The 14144-nt window shown below is 29.9% G+C and overlaps 1 protein-coding gene across 1 annotated transcript; it reads right to left on the bottom strand.

Annotated features, from left to right (window-relative positions):
• Window positions 1–4263: 4263 nt before the first annotated feature.
• On the bottom strand, window positions 4264–7401 carry LOC114385268. Its single transcript, XM_028345285.1, has 8 exons — window positions 7017–7401; window positions 6606–6915; window positions 6300–6518; window positions 5943–6206; window positions 5229–5864; window positions 4903–5141; window positions 4758–4820; window positions 4264–4273 (listed from the first exon to the last, which is right to left on the bottom strand). Exons 2-8 carry the CDS (start codon window positions 6909–6911, stop codon window positions 4264–4266), a joined length of 1737 nt encoding a protein of 578 aa, XP_028201086.1. The 5' UTR covers window positions 6912–6915; window positions 7017–7401.
• Between the last annotated feature and the right edge of the window lie 6743 nt (window positions 7402–14144).

Genomic DNA, 14144 nt, shown 5'->3' with positions numbered 1-14144 from the left:
TTCTCTCTAAATACAAACACGGATATTTTTATTGCGCTAAATTTGATATATTATAATATTTTATAACATTTATATTAATTTTAATTTAATATTTTTTAAAATACAGGTATTGAATTTTTTTTTATTAAATTGAGAATAAAAAATAACAAAAAAAATACAGATATTATGTATTAAGTGAACAATAAATTAATAGATCATAGTTAATATACATGTCAATGAAATTATTACAATATATTAAACATATAACATCCATCATGTCTACAGGAAAATGAAATATGCAGCTAATTGGTTGGCTTATCATGCTTGTTCTCTCAAACACCTATGGCTTCAAGTGCACTGCAACTTGGCATGTCAACATACGTTCTTAGCATTGATCATCCAAACACCATCTACAATTTAACTTCACAAACCATTGGGCGGATTCTAAGTTTCATGCCAGCACCATCAGACCCTTGGAGCTAAATAAACCAAATTCGCTTATGTTCCTCAAAATTTGATAAGTAGTATAATTATTAAAAAGTGAGGAAGAAATGAAAAACACCTTGATACAACATGTATTGATAAAAGTACAATTTATATTTGTAATGTACAATTTGATTTTTAAAAAAGAAAGAATGAAAGGAGTAAAAGTAGAAAGAAATGAGGAATTTATATTTGTAAAAAGAACAAATCTAAAGAGATGATATTTTCTACATTAAAAAAAAGAAGAGAAAGAAAAGAAAAGCAAAGACAAATTATAACATATAAAATACACACTTATGTATAACATTAGACACTGAACTTATACATAAAAGTTAAGTAGAAGTTAACAACAAAGCCACACAATTTATAGAAGTCAAAGAACATATGAACCAAAGATGCCAATCGGCAAGTATGTAAAGAGCTTTGAAACATTAACACGTACAGTTTATAGAGAGAATTTTTCTTTTATAAATAGAAGAAGACAATGAAACATAAAACAAAAATAAGTAAGAAAGAAGATAGTAAACATGGGAAAATAAATAATGAAAAATTCAAGAACGGAATGAAGGAAAATATCCTATCCTGTAAGAAACACACTGACTGGTAAAAAATCAATACTTTAAAATGCCTAGACCCACAAATGCAATGGTCCTATCCTGTAGCACATAATTGTTGCTCTTCTCGATCCATTTGCAACATATAGCCATCCAAAGGCAAGGATTTGTTTGGATTTTTTTTTTTTTACAAATAATCTTTCTAATCACACAATAAAGAGAAAAAATAAAGGGAAATAATAACACAATAAAAAAAAAAGCATTACCTGATGTTGCTGCCTGCCGCACTAATTGTATGTACGTAGAGCACAAAACAATAGGAGCAAACATCTGCCAACGAAAATCTCCTAGACCTGAAACCCACATAACAAAAGGTCCAAATTGTAGCGAAAATAGAGAATGGTACAACACTAAAATAATATGAAAAAATAATAATAATGGCTTCAAAAAAAGAAAACTTTAAGTAAGGTGAATTGAATGGGTGTCGTGAGATAAAGGAAAGTTTGAGGAGTAGTAGTTTGTGCGGTTAGGTTTGCAGAGATGATGTATTTGTGTTCCCGTGTAAGGTAAACGAGAGTGGGCAGTTAGAGTGGAAAGTTATGGGAAAATGAAGGTTAATAAATAAAAAAATTACTTAAAGTTATGCGAAAATGAAGGTTAATAAATAAATAAAAATTACTTATTGTATCAAATTCACTTTTTTTATACATTTTTTTCATGATATTCTTTAACTAAGAACATGCATTTATTTATGAAGATAATTATAAATAGACATATATGTCTTATAAAAAAAGAGACTAAGAAATGGTTACTAGAACTTGTATCTCACATATATATATCTATTGGTATTGATTACTTCTAATTATTTTTAACTAATTAAATATATATTATAAAAAAGAAATAATTGAGCATTTTATGTTGAATATTTAAAATATTTCTTTAATTACGTAATTACAGTGAGTTAGAAGATATTTGTGTCCTTTGATTCATGAAAAAATAAATATAAATTGATCATTCAATTCATATGATAATTTATAATAGTAGAATTTACCACATAATTATATATTTTTAATAAAAAATAGAATGATGTATTTTAACATATAAAAGGATGGGAATCATTTTCTGCATGAAGGATTTTGCCTGAACATGAGATATAATCATAGTGATTATTTTTAAGCATGTGATTTGATGAATTCATGAATTTCTGAAGGCGCAGTTCATCCATAAAAGGCCTGTGAATTGCCAATCATGGTTGTTTTATTCATATTAATTTTTTAAGTGTTATGGTACTCTTTTTCAATATTTTCTCTCCTAAGACCCAAGTTCCTTTCTCTTTCTTCATCTCCTGCCTTTGTTGCTGTATTCCTTTCATCACACTTTTTCATATATTTTATTATCATCTCTAGTGGTTAATTTTCACTTTATTACACTATGAATTTAGCTAAGGAAAAGGGATAAACAAATATAGGCTGATTAGACAAAGGATATATATATAATTACAAATCAGGATTAACCTACACAACTTAATTAATTTACTAAAAAAAATCATAAGCAAAAGGATCAAACCTTTGGAAGACAATATCTTTTTCTCAGGAAACTCTAGAATACTTAAGTTTTCTGAATTATATCATTTGCAGCTAGTCCACTCAAGGCATTATTATATTAGTGAATCTACAAAATGATTAGGAAGCATAAAATAGAGTATCGAGCGAGGTAGAAAGACCAGACTCAAAAATCGAGACAAAAGAACACAAACCAAAAGTCACTACTAGAAAATAAGGTTTTAACATCGGTTATTTAAGACTTTCAACATCGGTTATTAATTGATGTTGAAAGTACCGATGTGGAAAGTAGTATCATTAACATCGGTTTTTCAAAACCGATGTTAACTAATAAATACAACATCGGTTATTTAAATAAGCGATGTTATATGATACGAATTATGAAAAAAAAAAATTATAAATCTATAAATTAACATCGGTTTTTTAAAAAACTGATGTTGTAAGTGACATTTAACATCGGTTTTTTAAAAAACTGATGTTGTAAGTGACATTTAACATCGGTTTTTTAAAAAACTGATGTTGTAAGTAACATTTAACATCGGTTTTTTAAAAAACTGATGTTGTAAGTAACATTTAACATCGGTTTTTTAAAAAACTGATGTTGTAAGTGACATTTAACATCAGTTTTTTAAATAACCAATGTTAAATGTGACATGTGACATCGGTTTTTTAAAAAACTGATGTTGTAATGACATTTAACATCGGTTTTTTAAAAAACTGATGTTGTAAGTAACATTTAACATCGGTTTTTTAAAAAACTGATGTTGTAAGTAACATTTAACATCGGTTTTTTAAAAAACTGATGTTGTAAGTGACATTTAACATCAGTTTTTTAAATAACCAATGTTAAATGTGACATGTGACATCGGTTTTTTAAAAACTGATGTTGTAAGTAACATTTCACATCAGTTTTTTAAAAATCTGATGTTGTAAGTGATATTTAACATCGGTTATTTAAATAGGCGATGTTATATGATATGAATTATGAAGAAAAAAAAGTTATAAATCTATAAATCAACATCGATTTTTAAAAAACTGATGTTGTTAGTGACATGTAACATCGGTTTTTTAAAAAACTGATGTTGTAAGTAACATTTAACATCGGTTTTTTAAAAAACTGATGTTGTTTTAGAAATTTATTTTTAACATGATGTCTGTTTTTTCAATAAATCCCAAAAATAACCTGCAAATTTTAAAATCAGACCACACAACATATAATTTTCATTCTGTTTTGAAACAGTTTTTACCAGAAAATTCAATAAGAAATTTACAAATTACTATGAATTTAAAACATATTTAATGTTGAGACATGAATTGTAAATTAAGTAAGTAAATATAAACTACAATTACAAGATTGTCTAAACATCCTAAGTTTCATTTTTCACTTTCAAATAGTACTTTGCCCACTGGTTGCGAAGTGCCTTCAATCTTTCTGGTTCCAATGGTCTAGGATCAGTGAAATACTGCATGATATAATAAAACATAAGTTAATAATATATTAGCAATCATAATAATATGAAATTTGGTGAATTAAAAATTACCATTTCCCAATTATTCTGGAAATTTCCTAAGATTATAGTTGACATCCAATGCATGACGTAATACCCACACTCAGTGCTTCCTTTTTGTCTATTACACTAAATACATTATGAAATTTAGATATGCAACGTTCAGTACAAATTAGTCTACACAATACTAAAATATAAGTGAAAACATATTGTTTAAATAACTTACTTTAACAACAATCCACCTAGCAGGAGTCTTGGATTTACTTTGTTGAGTATCGTCAAGTCCTTTCAAAGCACTATTGAATACAAACATAGATTCTTATTGTACATTTAAAATTTTGATTTACCTGACTAATGCTAATGCAAATATATTAAAAAACAACACTGACCTATTAATTATGCCTTTGAGGTAGTTGTCTGGCTTATTATGCAACGAACAAAACCAAATGACAACATTTTCCTTAGGCAAAATGACGACCATTTGCCAATGTGCACTGCAGTGGAGACCAATATATGTTATTATACTATTATACATTATTTAAATTCATTTGTTGAGTTTAAGTTACCCATTCAAGTAGGCTCCTAGGTACACATCTCGTTTTGAATTTTGCATCCAGTTCTTAATGTAATTTTCTGATTCAAATTGTGATTGGCCAGATCTCTGGATAGACTGTGGCTCGAGGAATCCATACACATCGATATTCCCAGCTCGCATACTTGTCTCAGTCATATGCCTATTATTGTTAACACAAAGTAAATTATGCATGAAGGTAAAACAATAAATTAGGTAACTAACAATAATCTAAATTGACTTACAGAATCCACAACTGTATAACAGATATGCTGAGACATTGACCACCATGTGCAATTTCAGACAGATCTTCATGCTTTATGTACAAGGGAAAGTTTTCATTAAATAGGCCAAACAAGGTAGCATCCCACATAACCTGCAATGGCTTCAAAAAAAGCTGTGGAATGGTCAATGTCATTAGATATAGCGGATCATCGACCTCATCATCCGGCCTATCTGCAGGTTTCGCGGGTCTCACAGCTCCCTGTTTATCCAACATAATTAATTGACATAATTTAATCACAGTAAACATTTTAATTGGAAAAATAAGCATTTAATGACACTAAAATACCTGTTCTGATAAACGCTTGACTAGATGTGTCGGCCAAGCAAGGAATGTGTTAAGAGCCTGTCCCACGACCTTAACCTCTTTAGTGGGTACAGGAATGGGAGCATCTACATCTCTAATCTCCTCAACACTAACCTTAACTTGATCATGCAGCAAAGGAATGTTGTGAATTGTTGTAGATCCCTCATAAACTCTTCCCAGGGCAACCAGGCGAGAAGGATATTCTTCAATATACAACCCACATTTGTATGAGTCACCGGTGTCTAGATCGTTCCCTGAGGGATCAACACAACTCTCCTTTGTGCTGACACGAGCAGCTGAAGGACCAACATCAGGTTCAGGAGGCAGTGCGAGTCCCTGTGATTGCATTTGGCTGAAGGATAACATTAGCCGTCGAGTGACTTTTTCTGTGATTGAATCCTCTAGTTGGTCCTTGATTTGTTGCGTCAACTGTTGCAGGTATTCGGGAGCAATGGAGGAGGTCCTTGAAGCTGATCCAAAGTATTGTTTGATGGTTATACCGGCTCCTACAGCACGCACACGACCAGGGTGTTCTGGTCGCCCAATGGCAGCAGTCAGTATATCATGACGTCCATGGGTAACAAAGGAACCCTGTGAGGCCTGCTCCTCAAGCGCATCCTGTGAATAACACATTTATTCTATACTTAATCACACAATAAAAAAAATAATTACAATTATGAATTGAAAGTGACTTACAATCTTGTCAGCAATTTCCTTTGCTGCTTCAGATGTCATGTCACCAGTTTTCTTGGTGCGGGCTAGCTTCCACTTCACGTGTCGTTTGATGGGAGATGGAGGATCAATGACGGTGTCAGTGCTTCCGGATTGAGTTGCTTCCTCTAGTTTTTTCTTTCTCTTCTCATCCATCAACTTTTTTTCTAAATATTCATAACCCCCACGAGACATCACGTGAGGGGCAGTGTTTTGTTTTTGGACAGCTTGTGCTTTTTTTCGAACATTCTGTAAAAATGAAACATTAATGAAACTCATGATTACAATGTATTATAATAAGTTCATTTAAAGTTAAAAAAATGAAAATCCCAAATTAGTTACCTCCCATGAAGGGTCTCTACGGCTCTGGCAAAATTGGGTCCATTTCTCCTTGCTAATGCCGTACATTTTGCATACAGTGTCATCAACACTATCCTTGTCAGCTGCAAGTGCCCATTTCGACGTCAAATCAGACTTAAACTGTCTCCACCGCTCCCCCACAGTCTGAAGTATTTTCTTTTTTGTCCTTAAATCAGATGCTTCAGGAATATCAAATTCAGCCTAACAAAGAGTAAATTAGGTTTTATTAATACTAAATTCAAATATTTGGCTAACAAACAATATGGAACATGAAATAATACATGATACCTGAATATCCTCCCATATCAAATCCTTCTGAGTAATAGGGACATGCTTCCAATTTTCGTATGTGACATCCACCTTATCACGAGCAACGATCCCTAAATATGTTCTAAATTTCTTGCTGTGGGGACCGTCTGCTTTGCCAGTAACAGGATCCACATGGACAAGGGGTCTCTCTGCCCCAACTGGTCTAGTCGCCAATAATCTTAGGCGTGAGGCCTTTCTAGTCCGCTTCAATGGTGGTGATGACGAATGCGATGTTACACCAGTAGAAGGAGGAGGAGGCGGAGGAGAGTTTGACTGTGTAGCCATTTGGCTGTGAAAAAAAAAAACATTAATTCAATATGTTATAAAAAATAAATGCGTATGAATGTAATTAAATGAATTGAAATTAAGTACAAAATAAAAAAAAATTACATTAGACGATGTTAATTAATTCTCCTTCATCGTGATCATTACGATTAGCATGAACATCGTCAGTTTCTTCTCCGATGACATTAGGTGACAATTGTGTGGCAACAGATGCTCTCGTATGTCATCCAGTATTTGTCGTCTTCCATTCAAACAATTGATGCAAGGACAATAATATTTTCCATCTTCATCCGGTTGACCTCTTTGTGAAGCAAATTGTAAGAATTGCTCGACGCCTTCCTCATATTCTGGGCTGATGCGACTTTCATTCATCCAACTTCGATCCATCTAAGTAATAACTCGGTCATACTCTCAAAGTTATTCGATGCATGAAAATCTCACTTTTTTATTATAGGTGTGGCCCTATCCCATTTGGGAAGACCGTCTTTTATGGTAGCTTCATACATCAGGGTTAATTCTATTTTGTTAAATTTGACAAAATTTTGGCAGCATTTCGCATTGGTCTCCAAGTACACAACATGAAATCGGTGAAATTAATTTTCCGATAATCAAGTATGCACCCAGAGAACAACTAGAAATGCATTACCGAAATTTCATCAAATTAAACAAAATAATTTTAACCTTAACACATGAATCTACCATAAAAATATCAGTCTCCCCAAACTGTCCAAACGGACAATTCAAGATTAAATACAATGATTAATGCAAACTATCCGCAAGAATCATTGCATCCAATCTCAAACGGGAATCTAAGGTTCACTCATCATGAACACAATTTATATAGCATATATCAATTGTCATTAATGGCAGTGAACACGTAATAAAAATATTCATTGGTAACAAACATTTGTACCTGTGATGATGAGCAGCACGATCCAAAATGAAAGCAAGAATCAAATAAATAACTGAATGAACACCTACATAAGACAATTTTGTGTATGATAAAAAAAAAGAGTAAGATTAAGTATAACAAGCGCTCAGAAGATATGAAAACAATTTATTCTAAATTATATCAAAAAAAATGTCTTACTTCTTTCTCTTTTCGGATATATATATATATATATATATATACACACACGCACACACACAACTTCTATTACCTCTCAGAAGATCACAGAACTGAAGTAACAACAATCCATAATGAAAAATACAATGGACTAAAATCGCACAATCCATAATGAAAAATACAATGGACTAAAATATTGGAGAAATCTCTTTATTGATACACTACGAGTAGATACAAATGAATTCAACATCCCATCTAATTCATCAAAATCTCAAGGCTTTAAGTTTTCAGGAGTCTCCCACTTATATTAATGAAGACTTCTTACTTATATTTGCTAAGCTTTTGCTTTTCCTATTTTAGGAGCAAAGTTATTAGTTAGATAGCATTTTTCACTATGAATACCTATGTTACCATTTTCGTTTTTCTTATTACAAGCAAGGTGAAACGAAGATCAAAATCAAACCATATTGAAAGAAACAAAGAGAAATGAAACACTTTAATTAAGTGGGGGCACAAGAGGCTTAGCTAAGAAAGAAAGATTGAGATGGGGATGTTAGTACGTAGTGGGCACGTGTAGGCCCTTAACCATGTGAGGTGCTACAATCATCTTATCATGTTGGTCGCATTTAGGTGAGTCTGGCCGTGTCATGTACCTCTACTTAGTGTTGTTGCTATACATATTTCCTTTCTAGAGTGAGACCATTGTATTGCTATATTTCCTTTCTAGAGTGAGACCATTGTATTGCTACATTACCCTCCGTACTTACTCTTGCTTTGGGAATAATGTATAACTGTTCATAAGCTTTGATTTAGAAATCTATTTGTCGAAAAGGTGCTTTGGGAAGCTATCAAAAGTTGAATTCCTGGTATAGTAAACTTCAAATTTTCGTTTGAATAAGTAATTCAGTTTTGCTTCAAATGAAACTTTTCAACTGTTATAAATAACTTAAATGAAACCTGTTGGAATAAGGCAAGCAAGTCATGGCTTCTGATATAGTGGAGCATATGCAGATTTTGTCCCCCTTCTTATCTTTATCTCGCTAAAATTTAAAAATTCTATTAATTATACCTTGTACTAGTATTCATTCAAAACTTTTCATAGCATATTTCCTAACCACTAGCCAAATTCATTTTGAAAATGTAAAATAATCAAAACATTGAGCAAAACAATATGTAATACGGTGCATTTCTTACTCTGAAGTTCACTATATGAGGTTCAATAAGAAATTTCACAAACCCATGAAAATTTAATTGAAATTACTATTAGAAAAACAACAACAGAGATAGCAAGGGAATTTTGTTCCACACATCACCAGATTTGAGTAGCACACTGTATTAGAAATCAAAATCAGAGAAAAGCAAAACAACAATTGCATTGTTAGAATGAGAATGAGCAATACCGATGCGAGAGAATGAGAATGAGTCACAAAATCGCCTAATCAAACTGAAAGCTAGGGCTTCTGCAAAACTCCGATGCGAGAGACAACCTGTGGATTTAAGAGAAAATGAGTTTAGAAACCTAGGGCGATTCAAATCGAGTTTAGAACAGGTTCAAATTTGTGAGAAACCTATGAACAAGTTTGAATCTGTGAGAATGAGAAAGATAGAGAGCGAATGAGAGAACGAGAGCCAAGTGTGCAACAATGTTGAAGGAGAACGAAGTGTGCAACAACGTTGAATGGTTTCTTAATGAGAGAGAATGAGAAGAGGTGAAAAAGAGACTGAGGTATGTGCTCACTCAGCTCTCTGTGACGGAAGTAGAGTTGAAGACTGCAAAATGAAAATTTACTAGATGGCTCGTGGAATAAAGTAATTGGTATTTTTTTAAAATGCATTCATATAATAAGTCATGATAGAAATATTAATTAAAAAAAGACTTTAAATAATAATTAGACTTGCATTAAACTTGAGCACTAGATTATAATTTGCAGAATGATAATTCCCTTTTAATTCTCCGGCACGGACACGTGAAGTATGATTAGTTTGGTCGGTGGCGCAGTCATGGATGAGAGAGACACTATTCCCTTTTAATATTTTAATTATTTTTTAAAAACCTCTTTATATAAGATATTTTAAAATTAAAAAATAAAATGTATATTAATATTTTTATTGATAAATCATTTTAATTTGTTATATATTTAAAAAATAATTATAAATTTGATAGTAAAAATTAAAATTAGTTATGTCTATATTTTATGAATATCATATCTCAAACTAATTCTTGTTTTCAGAAGAAGAAAAAAGAATCATTTTTTTTCAAAATTTAATTGCCCAGTGTTATTGTATATTTAATTTTGAGAAAGAATTTTTTTTTGTCAAAAGGCAATGAGTAATAACTAAATCAACCTAATACAAATAGGATTATATGTAAACTAACTGTGTTTGATTGTTGCGATTCAGGGGGAGTGTATGCAGACAAAAGTTAAGCTATACCTTTGGTGAAGAAGATTTCTTGAAACTAATAAGTTTTAAATATGTTTTTTTAATAAATTAACAAATTTTATTTTCATTTTTCAATAAAAAAATTTACATTGAATCTTTAATAATAATAATATATATATATATATATATATATATATATATATATTATCCTTATTATTTTATTTTAATCATTTAATATATTTATTTCTTTTTTTTAAAATATATAAATCATTTGTTATTAGTTTCTCTTTTTTTATTATTATATCATTATTTAGATGCTTTTGTTAGGCCCACAGAGTTCACAGGCTGAAGCTAAAGCTCTGGAGAGTAGTTTGGCTCAACCAAATAATGATACGTAAATTTTTTTTATATTTTAAAGATTTTTTATTTTTCTTTTATCATATTATATCTTATATTTTATTCACTACTCCCTTTGTTAACAAGTTTCTCATGAATTGACCTTACAGTTCTCCCTCCGTCCCCGTGTCCCAAGGGAATAGTGTCTCTCTCATCCATGACTGCGCCACCGACCAAACTAATCATTTTCCCTTTATTAATTTAATTTGCTCGTGTTGACTGTTGAGTTTCAAAAGCAATTTGTTGATTGTCAATATATCAGTCCCCCATTGGAAATTGAAATTCAATTTGAAGTTAGATACTGGTACGAATCTTCTTTTTCTTTTTGTAATATAAGTCAATTATTTGCACTTTTAACTATAACTTGTTTAATTGACTTTTGCATTCTCAAATTAATTTATCAGTGAATGGACAATTGATATTTGGGCCCAGTTCAGTTTTGAACCGTTTAGCCCAACTAGAATTTTTTAACAGGCCTATTTCTCTTCGCCAATATAAATCAAAAAGAATAATAAAAACAGCTAGTTTTCTTTTTAAAAGAGAAACGCTATATTTGTTAATTAGTTCGATTTTCATGGTTTAGTAATTTACTTTTTTTAAAGCAATTCATGAGCAAACCAACATTAATCAATCACATTTTCATATAATTTAAAAACATGCCTATATACTTTATCAATCAACTTCATTTTGACGAATGATATGCCTTTTAAAAAATATTAATTTTATATTTTTTATACTCTATTTGAATTTTAAAAAATTATTATATTTTTTATATTTCAGTAAATATATATGTATCTTTAACGTTTTTTCCTAAAATATGTATCTTTTTGACGGCATGTATTTAATATTATGCAAGAATCATATCTTAAATTAATTTTTAGAATTTTTTTATAAATAACAATGATTTTATATTTATTCTGAAATATGTCCATTGAAATAAATTATTTTATCGGTCATAGAGATCTGACTAAACAATTATTTTTTTTTGTCTTTTCTTGGTTGAATAGTTATTATATATTTTTATGTTTAATTTTTACGAATAAAAAAAATTAATCAATCCGACCCTACACTTACTTGGATAGTAGTCACACACTACATTTGGACATTTGCAGTAGATCGATCTTTGACAAAAAAAAGTTACGCAAGATTTTAATTTCTATAAAGAAACCATATAATTTTGTTGATTAAATAATAATAAAATTAAATTTACGAAATTCATTTTAAAAATTTAGTTTAATTTTTAAATGTTTACCTTTTGAATTTATAATTGTTTCTTAATTATTATATATTTTTAATTAAAATATAATTAATAACGCAATATATGATTTTTTTAAAATATATAAAAATTAAAAAAAAATTTATATTAACATCGGTTTTTTGGAAAACCGATGTTAACATATCATATGTTAACATCGGTTTTTCAAAAACCGATGTTAACTAATGATGTTAACATCGGTTTTCCAAAAAACCGATGTTAACTAATGATGTTAACATCGGTTTTTTCAAAAACCGATGTTAACTAATGATGTTAACATCGGTTTTTTGGAAAACCGATGTTAACTAATGATGTTAACATCGGTTTTCCAAAAAACCGATGTTAACGTGTATGCATTAACATCGGTTTTTTGGAAAACCGATGTTAACATATTACACGTTAACATCGGTTTTTGAAAAACCGATGTTAACGTGTATGCATTAACATCGGTTTTTTGGAAAACCGATGTTAACATATTATACGTTAACATCGGTTTTTGAAAAACCGATGTTAACAAATGATGTTAACATCGGTTTTCCAAAAAACCGATGTTAACATCATTAGTTAACATCGGTTTTTTGGAAAACCGATGTTAAGAATAATACTTTATTTACAAATATGCCACCGCGTTTAACTTAACATCGGTTTTGTAAAAAACCGATGTTAATAAGCCGATGTTAAAACTACTTTTTGTAATAGTGAGTTAACATGCCCTTTCTTCTATGAATACATAATTTGAACTTGCTCCCTCACCATCACACTTAAACTTGCATTGCTAAATAACCAAAGACTATAATCTGGTGTCAGGAAAAAAGATAAAATTAACAAAACATCACAGAGGAAAATGAAAGCATTATTATCAAAATTGCAATCTACCTCGTAGAATCTCCATGGCGTCATGGCTTCCGATGCAACAACTATTATGATTGCATGAAGACACAAAACATCAATTTTCTTTGCAAATAGAAAAAAAAACAGAAAATAGAAGAGAAATAGAGAAAGAAAAATTTGAAAACAGAGAAAAATGAAAAGGGAAAGATGAGTAATTTCCATTTTACATTCATTTAAAATTTGAAAGTTGGGGTTGCAGTAAAACTGAGGGGCTATATCTTGTGTCTGCATTCATGTGGTTATATTTTTGTGGGAGACATCAGTTTATCTTTTCTCACATATTGCATTTTTGGTTGTAGGCTTTTGTTGTGTGGCAGTTTTCTTTCACAGCCAACGATAATGATATATATATATATATATATATATATATACATGGGCAGTTGTAATACAAGAATAATAAATAATAATTTTCTAATTAATTTAAAGATAAAAACGTCAAATAAAATATATAAATTAAAAGGAGATATCCCTATATTGTTATAGATTATTATTATCTTTGCAAAATAAAAATATAAATTAACAGGCATGTAATAACACGTTAATACATTAATGTATTATAATGCGACCACTCATTTTAGGTTTAGCTGTTTGTCCTCGAATGAGACAATAATTTAGACAAAAATCCTAGCTATAATAATAGTACTATTTTTTCAATAGAAAATGATTATAGGAATAAATTAGACAATTAATTACTTTGGATTTTCACTATTAGCTTTTTGGGTGTATGGGGACCGCCATTTGTTTAGTTTGTATATTCAAAATCGTATCAAGAATTAAATTTAATAAAAAAATAATATCAAGAAAATTTAAAGGTATTTCCTTCATGAAACCCCGTATTAATATAGAAAATACCTTGAAATCAATTTAATTTTACTATTCATTGACTTTTTTTTATAGTATTTGGTTTTTTCTTTGGATTTTTTAACAAGTAGGTCATGAATCCGATTTTTTTGGGGGATATTTCATGAAAAAGTTTTCAATAAAATACATCTACTGTCGCAATTAGTCACCATCAAGCGTGTTTCCACAAAGAAATAGCCATTACCATCAATAAAATACAATCTATCACTAAATAACGTTACTAAAATATACTTTTGAGATTTTTTTACAGCTATATTTTAGAGTTTAAATTTTATATATTATTGAGTAAAATTTTATATTAATTATCTATTAAAATATTAAATATATATTTTAAAATAATTATTATATAAGCTAATGATTTTATCTTAAATGACATAATTTA

Source organism: Glycine soja, chromosome 14, assembly GCF_004193775.1.
Source record: "Glycine soja cultivar W05 chromosome 14, ASM419377v2, whole genome shotgun sequence".
Taxonomy (NCBI): domain Eukaryota; kingdom Viridiplantae; phylum Streptophyta; class Magnoliopsida; order Fabales; family Fabaceae; genus Glycine; species Glycine soja.
This window is presented reverse-complemented; position numbering and strand designations above follow the sequence as displayed.